Source organism: Aethalodelphis obliquidens, unplaced genomic scaffold, assembly GCF_003676395.1.
Source record: "Aethalodelphis obliquidens isolate GAN/ISIS:26980383/991018 unplaced genomic scaffold, ASM367639v1 scaffold10, whole genome shotgun sequence".
NCBI lineage: Eukaryota > Metazoa > Chordata > Mammalia > Artiodactyla > Delphinidae > Aethalodelphis > Aethalodelphis obliquidens.
Genome location: NW_020837954.1, coordinates 37,646,894 through 37,665,113, shown reverse-complemented (window position 1 = coordinate 37,665,113; position 18,220 = coordinate 37,646,894). Strand labels below are relative to the sequence as shown.

At 48.3% G+C, this 18,220-nt stretch overlaps 2 protein-coding genes across 13 annotated transcripts in view; one reads left to right on the top strand and one right to left on the bottom strand.

The window, feature by feature from the left end:
• ESR2 (estrogen receptor 2) overlaps positions 1 to 5,350 on the top strand; it is an 84,895-nt gene extending 79,545 nt beyond the window's left edge. For all 6 annotated transcript variants that reach the window (XR_003433688.1, XR_003433687.1, XR_003433686.1 and 3 more), the window contains 3 exons: positions 1,422 to 1,551; positions 2,511 to 2,703; positions 4,998 to 5,350. The gene's annotated coding sequence lies outside the window, so the exon portion shown is untranslated. The remainder of the gene's footprint in view (positions 1 to 1,421; positions 1,552 to 2,510; positions 2,704 to 4,997) is intronic.
• SYNE2 (spectrin repeat containing nuclear envelope protein 2) overlaps positions 1 to 18,220 on the bottom strand; it is a 337,188-nt gene that overhangs the window by 5,831 nt on the left and 313,137 nt on the right. For 5 of the 7 annotated variants that reach the window (XM_027111452.1, XM_027111451.1, XM_027111453.1 and 2 more), the window contains 11 exons: positions 15,874 to 16,036; positions 10,133 to 10,320; positions 9,476 to 9,626; positions 8,946 to 9,128; positions 7,378 to 7,515; positions 6,177 to 6,371; positions 5,373 to 5,655; positions 4,796 to 4,864; positions 3,758 to 3,897; positions 1,810 to 1,924; positions 661 to 863 (listed from right to left, as the gene is read on the bottom strand). In XM_027111452.1, coding sequence (XP_026967253.1) covers positions 661 to 863; positions 1,810 to 1,924; positions 3,758 to 3,897; positions 4,796 to 4,864; positions 5,373 to 5,655; positions 6,177 to 6,371; positions 7,378 to 7,515; positions 8,946 to 9,128; positions 9,476 to 9,626; positions 10,133 to 10,320; positions 15,874 to 16,036 — 1,828 coding nt within the window. The remainder of the gene's footprint in view (positions 1 to 660; positions 864 to 1,809; positions 1,925 to 3,757; positions 3,898 to 4,795; positions 4,865 to 5,372; positions 5,656 to 6,176; positions 6,372 to 7,377; positions 7,516 to 8,945; positions 9,129 to 9,475; positions 9,627 to 10,132; positions 10,321 to 15,873; positions 16,037 to 18,220) is intronic. The other 2 variants (XM_027111454.1, XM_027111455.1) reach the window with 1 other exon arrangement.

Sequence of the window (18,220 nt, the reverse complement as noted above, 5' to 3'; positions counted from 1 at the left end):
CATAAAGCACACATAGTTATCCTGCATTCGCCCCGGAGTATCACACAAGTGTTATTCCTTAGGATGAGTGGTAACCCCTGATATATCAGTGCACAAAGTAAAACAATGGTGTGAGTGTGAAGACTGCCTGGATACCCCAAAGCTCCTATCCTGGGTCTTCTTGGGAGCCCAGGCTCATGTTCAGAGCACCCCCAAAGTGCAGGGCTCAAACTGCCCCTCCCCTGCTCCCTGGCTGTGTGGGTGACAGCTCCCAACTGCGTAGCAGAGGAACCGCTCAGGCCACAGAATCGGCCGGTAGGTGCGCTGTCCTCCTCCTCACCCTCAGCACGCCACCCCCCGTCGTGCCTGCGTACAGTTTGGAAGGGTGTTTTTAGGCTGCCTGTCCATGGCCACGGGGGTGGTCCCACAAGAGTCCAGGGATCCCTCAGCAGTCAGATGGGAGCCACAACTCCCCAGCACTGCTCTGGGCTTTGGGATCATCTGGAGATGCTCCTCTGAATGAAAATACAAATCTTCACCTGCGTCCTTGCTAGTTACAGAAATGAAGTGCGAGAGGCTACTAACCACACAGCGTGTGCGAGCCGCCCCTGACGCGGCAGGCAGAGGATCTGATGTGCACATGCGTTCTGAGGTCCTCTTCCCCTCCACGCCCTCACTCACCTTCAGCCTCTTCACTCGGAGTTCCATTTCCTGCATACCAGAGGGAGCCTTTGCCAGCTTTAATGTTTCCAGCTCTGCTTCAGTTTTTTCCAGCCACGTGGTGATGTCGCTGATATCAGAGTTCAGCTGCTGCAAGTTTTGTTTTATTCTGAGTTTACTGTGAAGTTCTTGCGCTTGGATCAACTCCCATCTATCAAAGGCACCTGGAATAAAAAGCCGCCAATAAAAAGAAGCAATAATGCAAACAGATTTCTCTGCTTCCAACTAATTCAGCGTCACAGTGATAAAACCTGCAGGGGATGCTCCTTGCAGGAGCCTTGGGGTTTGGGGGGTATCACTTCCCCCAAGTGTGGAACAGCACGTTTCCCTCGCTCTGGTTCAAGGCCTGTGCTGCTGCACTCCCACACAGGCCAGGACCAAGTAGGGAGCTGCTAGGAGGCCCAACATGTTGCCAAGATGCACTGTGGTCCCAGGTTCAGCACTGCAGTTCATGCTGTATTTAAGGCACTCTCGGTCTTCCCTGGTGGCGCAGTGGTTGGGAGTCCGCCTGCCGATGCAGGGGACACGGGTTCGTGCCCCGGTCCGGGAAGATCCCACATGCTGCGGAGCGGCTGGGCCCGTGAGCCATGGCCGCTGGGCCTGCGCATCCAGAGCCTGTGCTCCACAAGGGGAGAGGCCACAACAGTGAGAGGCCCGCGTACCACCAAAAAAAAAAAAAAAAAGCACTCTCCCCACTCTCCCCTCTGTCCATGAATGATCAGGTCGATGCTATGAACTTGACTTTAGGCTCAGTTGAGTCACGACTTTTCTGGTCTCTCGAGGAGACACCTGACACAACTCTTTGATCATCATCTTCATGTCTGATCTTCACATACAAGCGAAGTCATGCAGGTAAAAACAGACCCTTTATCATGAGGCTCATTTTGTCAATATTTAGAGAATAAATAACAAACAGGAACTTGTTCATAAATACAAGTCAGCTGATTCTAAAATAACATTGGCTGCTATAGGCCAAGTTCAGCAGTTTTGGTGAATTATGTAGTTGGTCAATTCCTAATCAATGTTCTGTTGAGCAGTGCCTTAAAGTAAATGTCCAACTAACTCAAAACACAGTCTCTGCCTCATAACAACGGCCCAATTTAACTGTACCTGACTGCTGCCCGGTGAGAGCAGCCAGGCCCTCGTCTTCCTGCTGTGAGCCGCCAGTCAGGACTCTGGGATCTTCTTTGCCACCTTCAGTCCCTGGAGACAACAGCAGCTTTACCTAGAATGAGACAATTTTTATGTTACCATCTATACATTTTAAAGGCATCTGAAGAATGTCTTGGTTCATATTAACAGGTAAGAAATGAAGATATAGGAACCCTTTCCTTTGAAGGGTAACTTGCTTGTAATACAGAGGCACTTTAGTGTATGGGTAGCATTTATAAGCAGCAGAGCTGATGGCAGAAATAAAGCTTCAGCAAAGGCGCAGGGGGAGGGGTAAGCAGGTAAGATGTCAATCTTGGGAATAAAATGGCCTGATTTAATTTGAGGCTTCCTAACACTCCTCAATCCAACCATGCAAAAAGGCTTAAAAACAATCGCTGAGCTTACCAGACTGTTATTGTGTTAGCACTTTTACATCTGCACAGTATTTTACAAAATTTTAGTTATCCCTCCCAGTCACTCTGTAGAGCTGGTTGGCATTATTATCACCGGGAGTCGGAAACAGAGCACAAACCTGCCTCCTAGGGTCATTCATTACCAAGCATTTATCTTCCACTGTACATATTGACTCTTGTGTTATCACAGAGCTGCCTGGGCTGTTATCTGAGGACTTTCCAAAAATAAATGTATCTTTTTTTTAGAAAACTCGTGTTTTTTGGATTGTGTCCATATGGCCTATTTGTGTGGAATGAAAAGAAAAAACCAAAAATCCTTCAGATTGGAGGTTGCAGACACACAGACACAAAGGGTGAGCTTTTGAAGGTGGCCAGGCAAGGAACACAAGCATAGTTCCCGGAAGAGGCCAAACCACATGGTCCTGGATGCAAAGCAAAGGTGAGGTGCTGGGGGCTCTCTCTCCGGGGCTGTCAGGTCTTACTCGGCACCACAGAGGGACAGATTAAAAATGATAACTGCTTGCTAAGAGGAAGAGTTTCCAAGTTGGGCACGGGCAACACATTATCAAATGATTGGGGTCTGACCGTGTTTAGGCAGAACCTTCTCCAACTATCTAGCAACATCCACTCCTTCACACAGAGGGCACTCTGACAACTGATCTAGTGACGTTCACATCACTTCTGGTTTCTCTAAGAGATGACACTAAAAATGTGCGAGACGTCTTAATTTCAACTTGCTCGTCACTAATTCTCTGTACTGAGAATGATCTGGGGCCAACGTTAAATCCTCCGCAGGCTGGCCCGCAACAGCCGCGTAGCCAGAGCGTGGCAAGGGCTCATGTTGCCTGAGGAAAGTGCAACTAAGAGGGAACAGTCACTGGTTTAACAACAACGACAAACCATATACAGTAGTGAGAACAACAATAACAATAATGGTGGCCACTTCAAGGGCCTTCTTTATACCTTCATACATGTTAATCCTAACAACAATTACGTAAGGTAGGTTTATCCTCAGGTGAGGAAGGCTTACAGAGGCAAGGTAAAGTGTTTATGGTCCTAGAGCCATTTACTGGTAGGGCAGGGAATCAAACCCAGGTCTACCACTGCACACTGTCAAACCTTTCTGAACAGGAAGTCACAATTTTCTGAATAGGATGTGTAGGCAAGGTAAACATATCAAAGGTTTGGGAGCGCAGGAGCGGCGCAGGAAGGCCAGCACTTTGTTTCTCTGCTGTTTGCACAATGACTGACTCAACAGTAATAATCCCTGTCATAGCGCATCAACACTCAAAGATGGTGTTTGGCCGGACAGCTATCTCTCAGTCTAGTCAGTTATGCCAGAGTTCTCATGAAGTATGTCACCACGGGAAAACCAACCCAAAATATGCCTGGGGAGTGAGCACACACAGCATACACCCAAAGCTCTCTCCCTTTAAATATTTGAACCATTACTCATGCACTTGGGTTGTGCTCTCAGTGGGGTCAAGACTTACGTAGGCTGGTTTATAAGGGGTGCTGGAATCGGAGGGGATGGGTTGGACACTCCTGTCACCTCCCACTTGCTTGTAGCGACGCTTGCGGCAGGGAGGGCTGTCGGGAACGTGCCACGAGTGGCCTTCAGAAATGGATTTACCTGAAACAGAAAAATAGCAAGTCCGTTCCCGCCAACCAAAGCTTTCATATTTAGTTACACAGAAAACATGGCATCAGGTTACAGTATAACATGAGTTCTGCAGCTTTCCTTGCAAAGCATGCATGTTTGCAAAATGTCAGTATGTCCCAGAAGGGAATGAAATGAGACTCATGCAACTGAACGGCACTGGGCCTGCACTAGATGGGTTCACGATGGAGCACAACAAACACGTGATCTGCTGCGGGATGAGTGGCCTTTTGGAGCCGGGGGCTCTAGCGGTGGGGGGTACTGGTGGCGAGGCCGGGTTTGGGGGCCAAGAGGACTGAAGGCCTCTTAGGAGTGAGGGAAGAGTGAACATCAGGATGGACTAGGGGACCGAAGGGCCGCTCGTGGCTCTCCCCAACCACCGCAGGTGGGGATGGGGCAGGGAATGAAGATCAGAGCTGCAAGTCAAGGAGAGGGAGGTGTCTTCTCCTGCGGCAAAGGCAGCAGTACCCTCACCCCCTCCACCTTCCCACCCTCTCCCCAGGAAATCACCGTAAGCAGGGCAGTAGTTCTAAACCAAGCCACCATGAAGAAAGCTTGGCCCATGCCAAAGGGCTTGAGTGAGATGGAGAGAAAAATAAAAATTTTACAAGGCACATGAAAAATTCCCTTCTGCACAGGCCTGAAGGGGAGGAGAGGGATGGCGTGGAGACTGCTCTGGCCTGGGAGGGTTTTGTATGGAGCACGAAGCTATGTGTGAGTACGGCAGTGCAAATACACCATGACACAAGGACCAAGGCGCATGGTGTCCACAGAAGGCAGAGGTCAGACATGACACGGGAGCGAGGTTTAGGATGCAGTGTGCACCACAGGACGCTGCCATGTTGGGACGCATGCACGGGCAGGGGCCTACCAGAAGACGCTTTCAAAGTTTTTGTGGTCATTTTAAGATATGCCTCAGGATTTTCAGGGATTTCTACATCTGAAAAAGAACAATGTCATTTTCCTCACTGCAGGCGTCTGTAGATGAATGCCCAAGTATTAGGTTAAAACAGCAGCAACATTGTCACCTGGGAGGAGGACAGTGACTACCCTTTATCTGTTTTATTAAAAAGCCTTAAAGAACCAGAAGGAACTTTTCAGTTAACTCCTGACCGTCCGAAACAGCGGCGCGGGAGGGGAACTGCGTAGAAAGGACAGAGACGCTCCATCTACTGATATTCTGAAAAACTCAATTGAAAAGGCCACTGACGAGCCTCCCGTCTATCAAGAGCTATCAGCAAACAGCCTTCATGTCCCAACGTGGACTTTGTTTATCCTTCCCTTTCATTCCACCAGGAATAGGAAGGAGCCAGCCCTCAGGGAGGTCAAAGGCGGGCAGGACAGACACAGGAAGCCACAGGAAGTCTGGGTCAGCCGCAGCCTGGACTCTGACCACTGAGAGCTGGCCGTGTTGCTCAGGTGCTAAGACTAGCCGTGCGGGGCCATACCTGACAGCGCGCTGTAGTACGGGCCCTCCTCGTCTTCTTCGTGAGAGGACGAGCCCCCCACGTCCCCTGTGTGATCCCACTCCAGCGGGATGGAATCCACGCTGACAGGGGTCTCACAGCCGGAGCGCTCGGGCCCTGGTGCCGGGGGCACCAGGTGACAAAGGGACTGAGGGGACGAGGGCTCCTCGCTCTCTCTTCTTTTACGCCAAGAGTCGTCCTGGATCTCTCTGGGGTCTTCCACGTCCGTTTCATTCTCAGAGGCTTCCTTTTCATCTTCCAAGCCCTAGAACGGGGGTATCCAGTTTTCAGAATTAACCACTGGGAACTGGCGGCTTCTGAGTAAGTACTGGCTCTATATTAGTAAGTGTGGAAAGAGCACTTTTCAACTCAGCTTTTTAAAGCAGACTCACAGGTACAGAGAACAAACCAGAGGTTACTAGTGGGGAGAGGGAACTGGGGAGGGGGCAATATAGAGGTGGGGGACTAAGAGGTACAAACTATTCGGGATAGAACAAGCTACAAGGATATATGGTACAACACAGGGAATACAGCCAGTATTTTATAATAACTATAAACGGAGTATAATCTTCAAATATTGTGGATCACTATACTGTACACCTGTGACTTATATAATATTGTACAGCATCTATCTATACTTCAGCAAAACAAAAACATAGTTTTTTTTTTTTTTAAACCATAGAATAAATCATTGTTAACCACGCACAGTTTCCCAATTCTTTAAAAGTGGAGTCAAACATCCACTTGGGGTGGCCCAGCAGCCCCGCGTGAGGCGCAGCCCCTTACCGACGTGTGGGAGGTGAGCCTCCGGTGGAATCGGGAGACCCTGCCAAACACTTCCTGGCAATAGCGGTGCAGCTCCTCCAACTCATCCTCGATCAGCACGGCGTCCAGGGGCTCACTCTTCTGAATGAGCTGCTCCCCAAAAACGATGAGCTGATCGATCTTGTTGGTATTTAATGTAATTTCCTGCTGGAAACCCTATTTAGAATATGAGAAAGAAAGGATTTCAAACTCAAGCTTCATCAGTTTTCAACTAAGTGACTCCAAAGATTTAAGAATTTAAAATGATCACACGTATGTATTTTTTCCTTCCCCCTTCTGGGCACTGACTTTTCCAGTTACAATGATTCTAAAGGTCTGACGTGGATGAACCTTTACTGTTACTGGGTGTGAGGGACAGACCTTGTCTTATTGACACTTGGTAGAATCAGAAAATTTCCCATAGTAAGTCTCCACTGGGCATTTCTGCTGACACAGTAATAGTGCTCATTGGTGCCGTTATACCATGGAAGGCAAATCAAATTTCCATTTCTCAACCTCTTATAAAATTTAGCCAAGGAGGGAATTGTAGTGCGATTAAAGTGTAGTACAGACATTTGTGACAGTGGGAGAGAAGATACCTGTTCCTGGTCCCACTCTTTTCTTTTCTCTTGTTTTTAAATGAGAGGTCTTTTATTTTTTTAATTTATTTCTAAAATATTTATTTATTCATTTGGCGGCACCGGGTGTTAGTTGGCGGCATGTGAGCTCTTACTTGCGGCATATGGGATCTAGTTCCCTGACCAGGGATCGAACCCGGGCCCCCTGCATTGGGAGCGTGGAGTCTTACCCACTGGACCACGAGGGAAGTGCCCTGACCCCACTCTTGAGAGAGAGTTTCCTGCTGCTACAGCCCACAGGTTGCACTCAGACTCAAGTGCTGGAGAAACAGCACCTTATGAAGTTCTGTCTGGAACCGCAAGAGCGTTCTCCCCTTGGATGATTACATACGACAAAGAGAATGAAGGGCCTCGTTCCAATACCCCTCGACCGTAAGGAACAGTATCCTTGCTTGTGATAACCTGGCAGTACACAGGTGGGTGCAGTCTGGCTGCTCTGACACTTCTGGAACCTGCTCTCAGGGTATCAGGTGAAGTCTGTACTTGGCCAGCTCTCCCCTGCCTAGGTGCACCCTTTGGGGAGGAGCTAAGGAAGCAGGCCTTACGTTCAGCTGGCGCATCTTGTCGTCGGCATCACTCTCCGAGAAGTGCTCCACGTTGGTCAGCTGCAGGTCCATCTCCGTGAGCCACACCAGGATGCTCTCCCTGGTCCCCTCGAATTCTTCCCTTTGGTTGGTGAAATGCTGCGAAAGGGTGAAAAAATCACGTTTGTGTTGATGGCATAACAGGAGTTCAGGCAGACAGCAAAGTCACTCTCAGAAGAGGGGAAAGGGAGCCCAGGGTACCCCCGGAGGCCCACACGGCCAGGAGCCTGGGGTCTGGTCCTGGCTGTGGGATACCAACGAGCCCCCTAAACTTCCCTGAGTCTCAGTATCTGCTGGTAAACGAGGTGTGGGAACGTTGACCGTGATCTCTAAGGTTCTTGCAGCATGTGAAATTCTATAATTCTCTGGTCTAAGTCAGTGATTTTCCCAGTCTGTCCTCTGAGGAACACGCCCCTCTCAAAGCCCAGGCTAGGCACCTGCCTATTTTCAACTGTCAGCCTCCTGTGGGAGCTTCTGCTCGACAGAAGGATTTAGTAGCTTCAGGATGGAAAAGTATTGATCTCGGGGTTGAGCCTGGACTAGTGCCCCATTTGCCTTCACTGATATAATTCCGAATGTATTTCTTCAAAAACAGAAAACCCAGATTTATCACTTCCAGTTAACGAGGCCTCTTGGGTTACCACCTCATAGATGGGCAGCTGATTCTCAAACAAACATAGGGCCCAGTGAAGGCTTAGGCTGGTCACAGTCAAATCCAGTCAGCAGGAGATAAAGAAATTCATGCAAGGGGGTTGCGGAAAAGCTAGCCCTTTTCTTCCTGAGAGGGTGAAACAAAAAACCCAGATTTTCCTCTTCTTAGAATGGTTTCAAGAGTGCTCTGCCTTAAGAACGGAAGCAAGGATTAAAATTACTTCCTGTAGCCACAACCCACACCGGTCCTGTCACTTTACACCTGGACTCACAAAGGTTGACATATGATGTCTTCTGAATCACAGAAATCTAAGGTGACGGTTCACACCCCAGAATCAAACCCATCATTTGAGGTTAGACAGCTGCTGTGAGGTTGGGAGAACTGTCACTGTCCCCAACCCCCAATACAGAGCGGGGGGCTCTGTCTGTTCCCTCACAGTGCAAGAACCAACGGGACACACAAAAGCGGGCAGATGGGCAAAGGGGGCCTCGTCCCAGACTAAGAGGTACCTTCGCCCGACCCGGTGACGGCAGCGCCCCAGACTCTGGGCAGTGTGTGGGCTGACGTGACACCCTCAGGGGTGACAGGAGTCGAAAAAAAGCGATGTGTTGGTAACACAATCCCTTGAATAAGCTCTGCCTGAGAAGCCTATTCCGAGGCAAATAACTTCACTTTAAAAAAAAAAAAAAGGAAAAAGGAACGCTTTTTGGCAGCTTTGGGCTTAAACAAAAGGGAAGGCTGTACTGGAAGAATGTCAAGACAGCTTAGGCCTCAAATGAAATCTACCCGCTGCTTTGTTACAAGCCTGACATCACATATCCGACCCCCTCCACCTCCCCAATATCTACAAATGACCCGGTGACGTAGAGGAGGTTACTCGGAGTCGCCGCAGGATGGCTGTGACCCGCTTCTGGAGGTTGTCCCAGCGCTGGTTGCCCTCGTGCACCATCTGCTTCAGTTTGCTGGCCGTGTCGGTGCGGTTCTCGCGGGCCAGCCGCCGGTACTGCTTGTTGATGAGCTCCAGCTGCGTGAGCCTCTCGTGGATCTGCCGCTGGAAGGCCTGTGGCACGGGGGGGCCCTGTCAATGCCATAGCTGCAGGGCCCCGGGACACCCCTTCCAGGCCCCAGACCACCTGCTTCAAGTGTCCATCCAACGGAATGGCCACAGAGGGCTGGCTTCACCCGTTCTTCTGACACTACTGAAGAACACTTTCAAGTTCACGGCCTGCGGTTGGCATAAATCGGTAATGCCCCACAAAGCTGCTGGAGCAGCTGATGGTGGGCTGGGGACCGGACGGCCGCAGCCAGAGGTGGGGAAGCCTGCCACTTATGTGAAGTCATTTAAGCCAGCCCCGAGCCCGCCGCATCCTTGGTTATCAGGACCACTGGGCTGGGGAGGGCCTTTACCTCAAACCTCTTCAGCTCTTCTTTGGCAACGGTGTACAGCACCTCGGAGGAATTCGGGCAGGCCGCTGTCCTCTCGGCGGACTTGAGCCAGTCCTCGAAGCGGGAGTAATCATCTAAAAACTTCTGCCAAAGCCGCCACGTCTCCTCAATTCTAACAGGAGGAAAGCAGCTCAGTACAAGCCATCCATGTCAAGCCAACCTTTTACGTGGCTTTTTCTCCCCTGACTGGTCCCAGTCCCAGCCCGCCTTGCACTGGCACTAAATATTTAGGGGGAGAGACCCTGCTACCCCTTCCAGGAAATAACCGGAGACATCACTTTGTGGTCAGGACACCCCCGTTCTGGGAGCGCCAGGCCCCTCAGAGCTTCTGCTTCACAGAGGTCACCCAACAGGAGACAGGCGTCCTCCACTACTTAGAGCTGGGACACATCAGCACAGTGGCCACCTGCCGTTACACCCCAAGACACAGGAGGGCTGGGGAGAGACATGACCCTGCCTGTATTCTCCTTGAATGATCCCCTTAATAAGGACTGGCCACACCTACTGAGCCTTCCCCGCCAATACCACGCCCCTCGGTGAAGCTAACAGAACACAGTCACTGTTACGTAGGTCAGTCAGGAACACGCAGTCGGCATCCAGGGGCAGCGTGGTCCTTACTTCATCCGCCGCTCCATGGACATGGCGCAAATGTTCCTCCAGCGCCTGTCCAGGCTCCTGGTGGTCTGCTGGACGGAGTCGCACTCAGTCTCGTTGGCACAGGCATCGGAGTCGTGCAGGAGGACGTCGCAGATGTTAAACACAGACTCCACCCCTGCACTGTGCTGTTCTATGTCTCGCTGCAGGTCCTACAACGATGGGAGAGTAGGAAGCACGTTGAGGTGCTGGTGGCGGTAGTGGGAAGGTTCCCCCCGACCCTTCTTCCAGCCCGGGGGGCACGGTCCTGCGTGCATTTCTACCTGGAACTTGGCAACACAGGCTGAGTCTCTCTCACCTTTGGGCAACCCCTGTGCGACAGTATCTGACACAAGGCCTAACTGCGGGCAACAATGGGATCGATCTGTTGAACTGACTATGTGAGGGGGTAGGAGAAGTGGGGATTCCCTCCCCTGAGAGCCCAGCCCCCCCAGACTCTGGGGAGGCATGTGATCTACTCCATACCACCTGATCCCAAGGGCCTCCAGTTTAGACTTGGCTTTGGGGAGGTCTTCCTTGGAAAACTGACTTATCTTCAACAGGACCTAAAACTTCAGCAACAGAAACTCTTAACCTTTTATGGGTCACAGAATTCTTAAATCTCCTAAGACCTCTGTACTATCTTCATACCTCCACCCCCCAAACTGTGCTCGCAGCTGCACGGTCTCCACAGCCTCCCCAGGAGCCTATCCCGGCTCCACGGGCCCAAGGGGTAGAGATGCTGCCCTCCAGCTGATGGAGTCCGGTCACGGCTGTAACTCGGGGAGGGGGCGGGGTCTCTGGAGTCTTGTCCCATGATGGGGAGAGTGCTACTGATTCAGGAAAACGAAGGGTCACCAAGAAAAACATGCACGGTCATAGGAAAAAGTGGAAAACTTGTTTAAGTATAAACATGGCATTTTCAGTTATCACCCAGGGAGTGTTCCTTCTACACACAAGGGCAGGGCTGGGGGAAGGGCGAGGTGAGGTGCCTGTTTGTTTTGTCATTCTGGATGAGCCAGGCCTCTCCTGATATCCAAATTCTGTGATGAGTGACATGAGACCACACCACTCGTCTTAGTACCCAAACTACATTGTGAAATAGACAAAGTTAAATAAGCCGCTATTAACTATACAAGTTCCCTGGATTCAGCATAGTTCATTTTACAGGAGGGATTATTTTATAAACAGTGGCTGCCACTGTCTACAGAAAAGCAGCATGAAGTTCATTCCAGGTCACCTCAATATTTAACAATTTTGGAGATTACGACTGGATTACTAGATAGGACTAACGTTTTCTTACTTTTCTTCTGATAAATGCACATTTGGATAATTCTGTGTCCAGGTGGAAATGAAAGAATAAAATGCTAACACTCAAATCAAGTTTTAAATCAAGCAGTTCTCAACACAGATCCTAACTGATGAAAAATGAGCACCTCAAAGTTATATTCAGAAGAAAATGTGCTTTTCAGTTTGTCACCCTGTGTGTCCTATGAAGAGAGATGTGCAGGTGATTTTTTTTTTAAGCTTTACAGTCAGTCTAAGACAAATGTCTGAAATGCTGCAATGGGGGCAGTCATCTTGGGGTCAGTGGACTAGCTTTATAATTGATAGGTTTACATAGAATTCCAGGTTTAAGAATTCTTATCCATTCACAGAATTGCCACAGGCTTTCCTAAAATTTACAGATATTGATAAACAACCTTTTAAACTTTTTTTTGCCAAAATAATAAATAAGGAATCCTAACGCTGGTGCTAAATAAGTAATATTGACAATTATCATTGAAAAATGGTACCTGCCCCTGACCTCACCTGGTAGGGTTGGGTAGGATCTGGTTGAAAAGCACTGAGGAAGTCTAGTCTATGGATAAACACGAATGCCATGTATTTTAATAGCCTCTTTGCAGTTACTCTACATTTTTTACTCAGCTTTTATTGAATGAAACAGCTAAAGAAAACTGATTAATATAAAGGGTAAACGATGGCAAGAAATGAGCTCTCTGATAATTTACAAAAGACCGTGAACATCTTGGCTAAAAAAGGAGTCCAGAGTTTTTCAAAATTTCCAAAACAAACTTCTAATACACCACAAAATGGCCTGCTGATACTGTAGTATGAACTAGTTAGTTGTCTTGTAAAATATAAAATAAAGTAGTGGACCATATTTTAAAACACAAACCACTGAAGTACTGGACAAGTGACATTTTGCCAACTGAAATGATCCCACCACCAGTACCCACTGAGGCCCGAGTTTGCACAATGACTGGATTTCAAAAGTGTTCAAACGCAGAGACGAATCCGACTTAAGAAAACGTAAAACAATGTGAAAGACTTTTGCCAACGGTTCTGGAAACATGAGTGCCTGTTTACTTTGTTTTTCTGCTCCTGAGTAGGTGACACAGAGCACTGAAGCTGGGAAAGGGCTGAGGGAAGTTGAGGATCAGTGAGAGGACATGGGGAGAAACAGGAAACCAGAGCAGAGAATGCAGCCAGGAAGAATAACACAAAAGGAACTAGAAAAAATGAGATACAGGGGGGAAAAAAGGAAAACTAGGCTGAGAAGGCAGAAAACCATGGCGTGTGTTGTGGGAACCCAGGTGGTGGCTCGAGTGTCTCCGTAGGAGGGGCTGGAGGTGTCAAGCAAGTCCAGCAGGGTGGTCCTGGGCGGTGGATGGGCTTTGGCATGAAGCTGACTTGGCCACTGGGGAGGGGACTACTGGTAACTATAGGGTGTGGGGGTAACGAACCCCCCAAGCCACCATCAGGCACCCCTGGGATGCCTGGGAACCAGGCAACCAAAGAAAACTGGAGAGAGATGCTGAAGACTCAATGAAAGTGGTCCATGGTTTAAACGCGTCACAAGGTGGCCACCACTTCCTTTGCATTTTGAAGATGATCTATTCTACAGGAATAACAATACAACACTTATTACCTAAGGAGTTTCACATAAAGAAGAGAAGCAAAAAAGACTTTTATAAGGTCTGACCCCTTCTGCACCAGGCCCCCAAGGACGTTATAATGAGGGTCCAGGGACATCATGGCGCTTTATCACTTCTGGGCCTGAGGGCTTTTGCAGAAGGCACTACTAGATGATCCCAAGAGTTTGGGTCTTATTTCTGGAAGCAGTCAAGCAATTTATTATATTTAAATCAGTGACAGAAACACAGGCAAGGTTTTTAAAAAATGGCCCATAAATAATTATTTTGTGTGACACATTTTCTGTTTTTGGTGGAGCATTTAAGGTCTAGGTTCAGTTATAATTTTGTTTTTTTTAATAAAAATACTACAGGTTTCCTCAGGACATCTGTGGTAGGCAGAATATTGTCATCCCCAGAACCATGTCCTTATCCCCAGAACCCGTGACTAGACTAGGTTACGTGGCAAAGGAGAATTAAGCATGCCAATCAGCTGACCTTAAGATAGGAAGATTATCCTGATTATGTGGGTGGGCCTAATGGAATCCCAAGGGTCCTTAAAAGTACAAGAAGAGTCAAGCAGAGGGAGAAAGGCTCAGAGAGATGCACCGTTGCTGGCTTTGAAGATGGCGGAAGGGGGCCATGGGCCAGGAAAGGCAGGCAGCCTCTAGGACTTCAAGGCAAAGAAATGGATTCTCCCCTAGAGCCTCCAGAAAGGAAAGCAGCCCTGCTGACACCTTGACCTCAGCCCTGTGTCAGATTTCTGACCTCCAGAACTATAAGATGATAAATTCGTGTTCAGCTGCTAAATCTGTGGTCATCTGCGACAGTGGCAATAGAAAATTAATACATCCAACTTCTTCACAGCAAAGTGGTCCTGAATACTAACTCCATAATTTTTTTTTTATAAGAATTCCATGATGGTGATTCTACGTTCTATAAATTGGAAACCTTCAAATCAACCAGACTGAAATTATATACCATTTCAGTACAGGAACACACATGGCCAAGAGAATGGCAGCTGCTCCAAATTGTACACTCTTGGGAATAAATTCCCTGCAATTTAATGATGTTTTGTCACACATCAGATTTATAAAATGTTAACACACGTTATTAGCCCCTGCCAAACTTAGCCACGGGCTAAAGGGAAAAATGTTGTCAGCTTTTGTTCTATTTACCTGAAAAGACTCACCAGTCAGGGTAAATGGTTATTTGCAAGGCCTGTCTATGAAGAGACTATTCAAGAAATTCAACCTAATGGATCAATCTTGTAAATACAGCTGATAATGTTCAGTAGCCCTTTACTGATAAGGGCATTAAAATCTCTGCAGTGTCCATTAACATGGTAGTTATATCAATATTCATTTCTTCACAAAGCAAAGACAGAATATAGATGACCTCAGTGAAAAAGACATACTTAAATTTCTGAGGCTAAGTGGAAAAACCAGTATTTTTACTTTGCAGCATTGCTAAATCATACTAGTTTGAAAATCAGAGAATAGGCATTATTCAAACAGTAATTGTAATAGGATTAAATAAAGATCTAAGTCCAGAGTATTATCAAATACTTAGCTCTATTTCGTGGTAGCATGAGATGTTGCTTATTATCATGAGAAGGACTGACCTGACCTCACGAGAATTTATAATCAAGGGGTGGCCTTCTGGCTTTGATAATCTGATGAAAAAGTTTCAGCCCCCCAGTTCTGTCTCCAAGCAGCTGGGATATGTGAGTGAATCGGTGTGTTGACAGACAACAAACACCAAGGCTTTGAAGGAAACATGAAGAAAACAGATACAAGGCTGTGAACTTGGTAGCGACCATATTGCTCATATGGTTAAAACAGAATCTGCTCACAGGGCTGAGAGAAACAAGTGAAGGAAAGCTACTAAAAGAATAATATAAGCTTAGCTATTTTAAAAATAAAGAGGGGGCTTCCCTGGTGGCGCAGTGGTTGAGAGTCCACCTGCCGATGCAGGCTGGACCGGGAAGATCCCACATGCCACGGAGCGGCTGGGCCCGTGAGCCATGGCCGCTGAGCCTGCGCGTCCGGAGCTTGTGCTCCGCAACAGGAGAGGCCGCAACAGTGAGAGGCCCACGTACCGCAAAAAAAAAAAAAAAAAAAAATATATATATATATATAAAAAGAGAAGCTCAGGCACTGCATATGAGAATAAGCATGTAAACGTGAGCCTATGGAGGGTAGGAGAGTGGATTTGACAAGTCAGTGAGACCAAAAAGCACCTGCCAGGTTAGGGGCAGGATTCGGTGGTGTTTAAATTGTGGAATTTCCAGGGTTGGCTAAGAGGGGATATAACTGATGACAGAAATGCACAGAACATTGCAGGAGAGGCTTCCTAAGCTATTGGTCCAAACATGCTCCTTCTTCCACATCCCCCGCCCCGAGCACTCCCCTTTTCTTGAAGCTCTATCAGACCCATCACGTGTTGTCCCATGAAAACCTTCTTTGGATGGAAAAATTATTTTTCTTTCAATTCATTGCCAAAACTATAGTAACAAAAACAGAGATTAAAAAAACCTTATTTACCACTAAGATTAAGGTCTGCATCTTCAACATTATTCAAAGTATTTCACAAAGAGCTACATGAATGGTGGTGGTGGGGTGGGCACTCAAGAGATGGATGCCTCACACCGCCAAGAGCATGGACAGGCAGTTAGCTTTCTCTGGAAAAAACATACCAGTATTACGAAATATGAACCCACTAAAATGCACAGCCAGTGCGGGGATGGTTTGCATTAGCAGACCCTGTGAACACCTAGGCTCTGACAAAAGCCCATTCTCACTTCCCCACCTGCTGTTCAGCGAGCCTCTTCTGGATCTCTTGATCATCACAGACATCATAAACCACAGGCTTAGAAAGCTCAGACTCGATCCGAGCCAACCAGGTGCGAAGGTTGCTCATGTTTTTGTCTAACTGCTGAATAAAAGCGAAGGTCTCCTTCAGCTTCTTCACCCTAAACATATTTGCAGCAAAAAAGAGGTGGAAAACAAAAGCACAATGTTTAGTGGTGAGAAGAATGCACCCATAAGCCTGCTGGAGGTTAAAAAGTAATCATCACTGGTTACTGATTTTATAGCAGGGACTAATGCTCACGTCGCCAGAGTTTTTACACAATATGGGACAATTTACAGAATTGCTGTTCCGGCTGATTTTCAAATGGACTAAGAGATAATCTACCCATGCAAGTATAAAGTCCTATCATTCTCAGGGTGGGATTCCCTGAGACCCAGAACATCTTTCTGGGGCTCCAGAGGAGATAGAGATGCCATTTCTTTCTTTCCAGGTTAAGATCACCACATGTGACTTGTCCAGTTTCTGTTTTGGGTATCACCGAGATCACAGCAGCCAGGGACCTTTCCTGATGGGTAAAGACGTTACACACCTGGCTCATTGGTGGTACCTGGCCTGCGATGCTTCTCATGGGACCCTCTTCTTGAGCAAGTACAGAGCATGTGCCAAACCCCACCACGTCCAGCCTGAGGGGCTGGGGGTGACGTACACATGGAACCAGTCCATCCTAGGGCAGCTGTCTCAGCCAAAAAGGGAGGGATGGACACATCATCTACAAGCACAGTTGCAGCTCCATCTACATGACCAATCTGCCTGGCTCAGCGTGGAGTGGATCTGAACTAAGACACATGGCGTCAGTATACACGGAGAGCTCCCGGGCATGCCAAAGTGCTGTCACGGGGAAATGATGCAGGGGCTGAGGAAAAATGATCTCCATATAGATCCTGAAAGAAAATGTTAAAATCCTCAAGCAGAGGGAGTGAAGGCTTGTTCGGGTGATCTGTGGGCTTTTTAGTTAATCCCAGAGACTTGAAGTAATGGCTACAATGGAAAATTCCCACTTACTGATACTCATGTTACAAAGTGCTATCAGAACTGCATCCCAGGGACTGGAAAGAGAAACTGGGGCACTGACTCCTAACTCACAGGAAGTGCCCCACCTTCCCTGACAGCAGCATCTCTTCCTTGACTGCCTGTGAACAGCTTCCTGCTGCCCCCCTCACCCTTCTCCCAGCTTCTGGTTCTGTAGCCGAAGTGTACAGCAAGTCTGATTCTCGCTCAAACTCTTCCACGGTCCTTGCCTACCCCGACATAGCAGTTTAACGCCCTGACCTTTCTAGTTCCTCAAGCGGTCAGTGGCCTGTCTGTCTCCAGCCCTGCACTCTGTGAAGTGGCTCCCCTCCCTTCTCCTGCAGCTTCTACCACTGTTCTCTCCGAGATCAGCTGAGGGCCCCTCGACCACGTGCTCCTGCAGCCCTCTGTCTGCACCCCTCGTTGACCGTGCCCATCTGGACAGAGCCCACACCAGCCGGGCTGCAAGGGGCTACCTCTGTGTGCACAGTACCCCCAAGACCACCTGGTGGCCGGGAGGCATTGACAAGCATTTGCTGAATGAATAAATGTGTGTAATAATCCACTCCATGTGATTATTTAATAAAACCACAGGGTTGTGAGTGTTTATTATTTAAGTAAACCAGAGAGATTAGAGAAGATGGCGGAAGAGTAAGACGCGGAGATCACCTTCCTCCCCACAGATACATCAGAAATACATCTACACGTGGAACTGCTTCTATAGAACACCCACTGAATGCTGGCAGAAGGCCTCAGACCTTCCAAAAGCCATGTGGAGGACAGGCTCTTGGTGCTCCAGCCAGGCATCAGGGCTGTGCCACTGAGGTGGGAGAGCCAACTTCGGGACACTGGTCCACAAGAGACCTCCCAGCTCCACATAATATCAAAGGGCAAAAATCTCCCAAGATCTGCATCTCAACACCAACACTCAGCTTCACTCAACAACCAGCAAGCTACAGTGCTGGACATCCTATGCCAAACAACTAGCAAGACAGGAACACAGCCCCATCCATTAGCAGAGAGGCTGCCTAAAATCATAATAAGGCCGCAGACACCCCAAAACACACCACCAGACGTGGACCTGCCTAGCAGAAAGACAAGATCCAGCCTCATCCACCAGAACACAGGCACTAGTCCCCTCCACCAGCAAGCCTACACAACCCACTGAACCAACCTAAGCCACTGGGGACAGACACCAAAAACAACAGAAACTACGAACCTGCAGCCTGCAAAAAGGAGACCCCAAACACAGTAAGATAAGCAAAATGAGAAGACA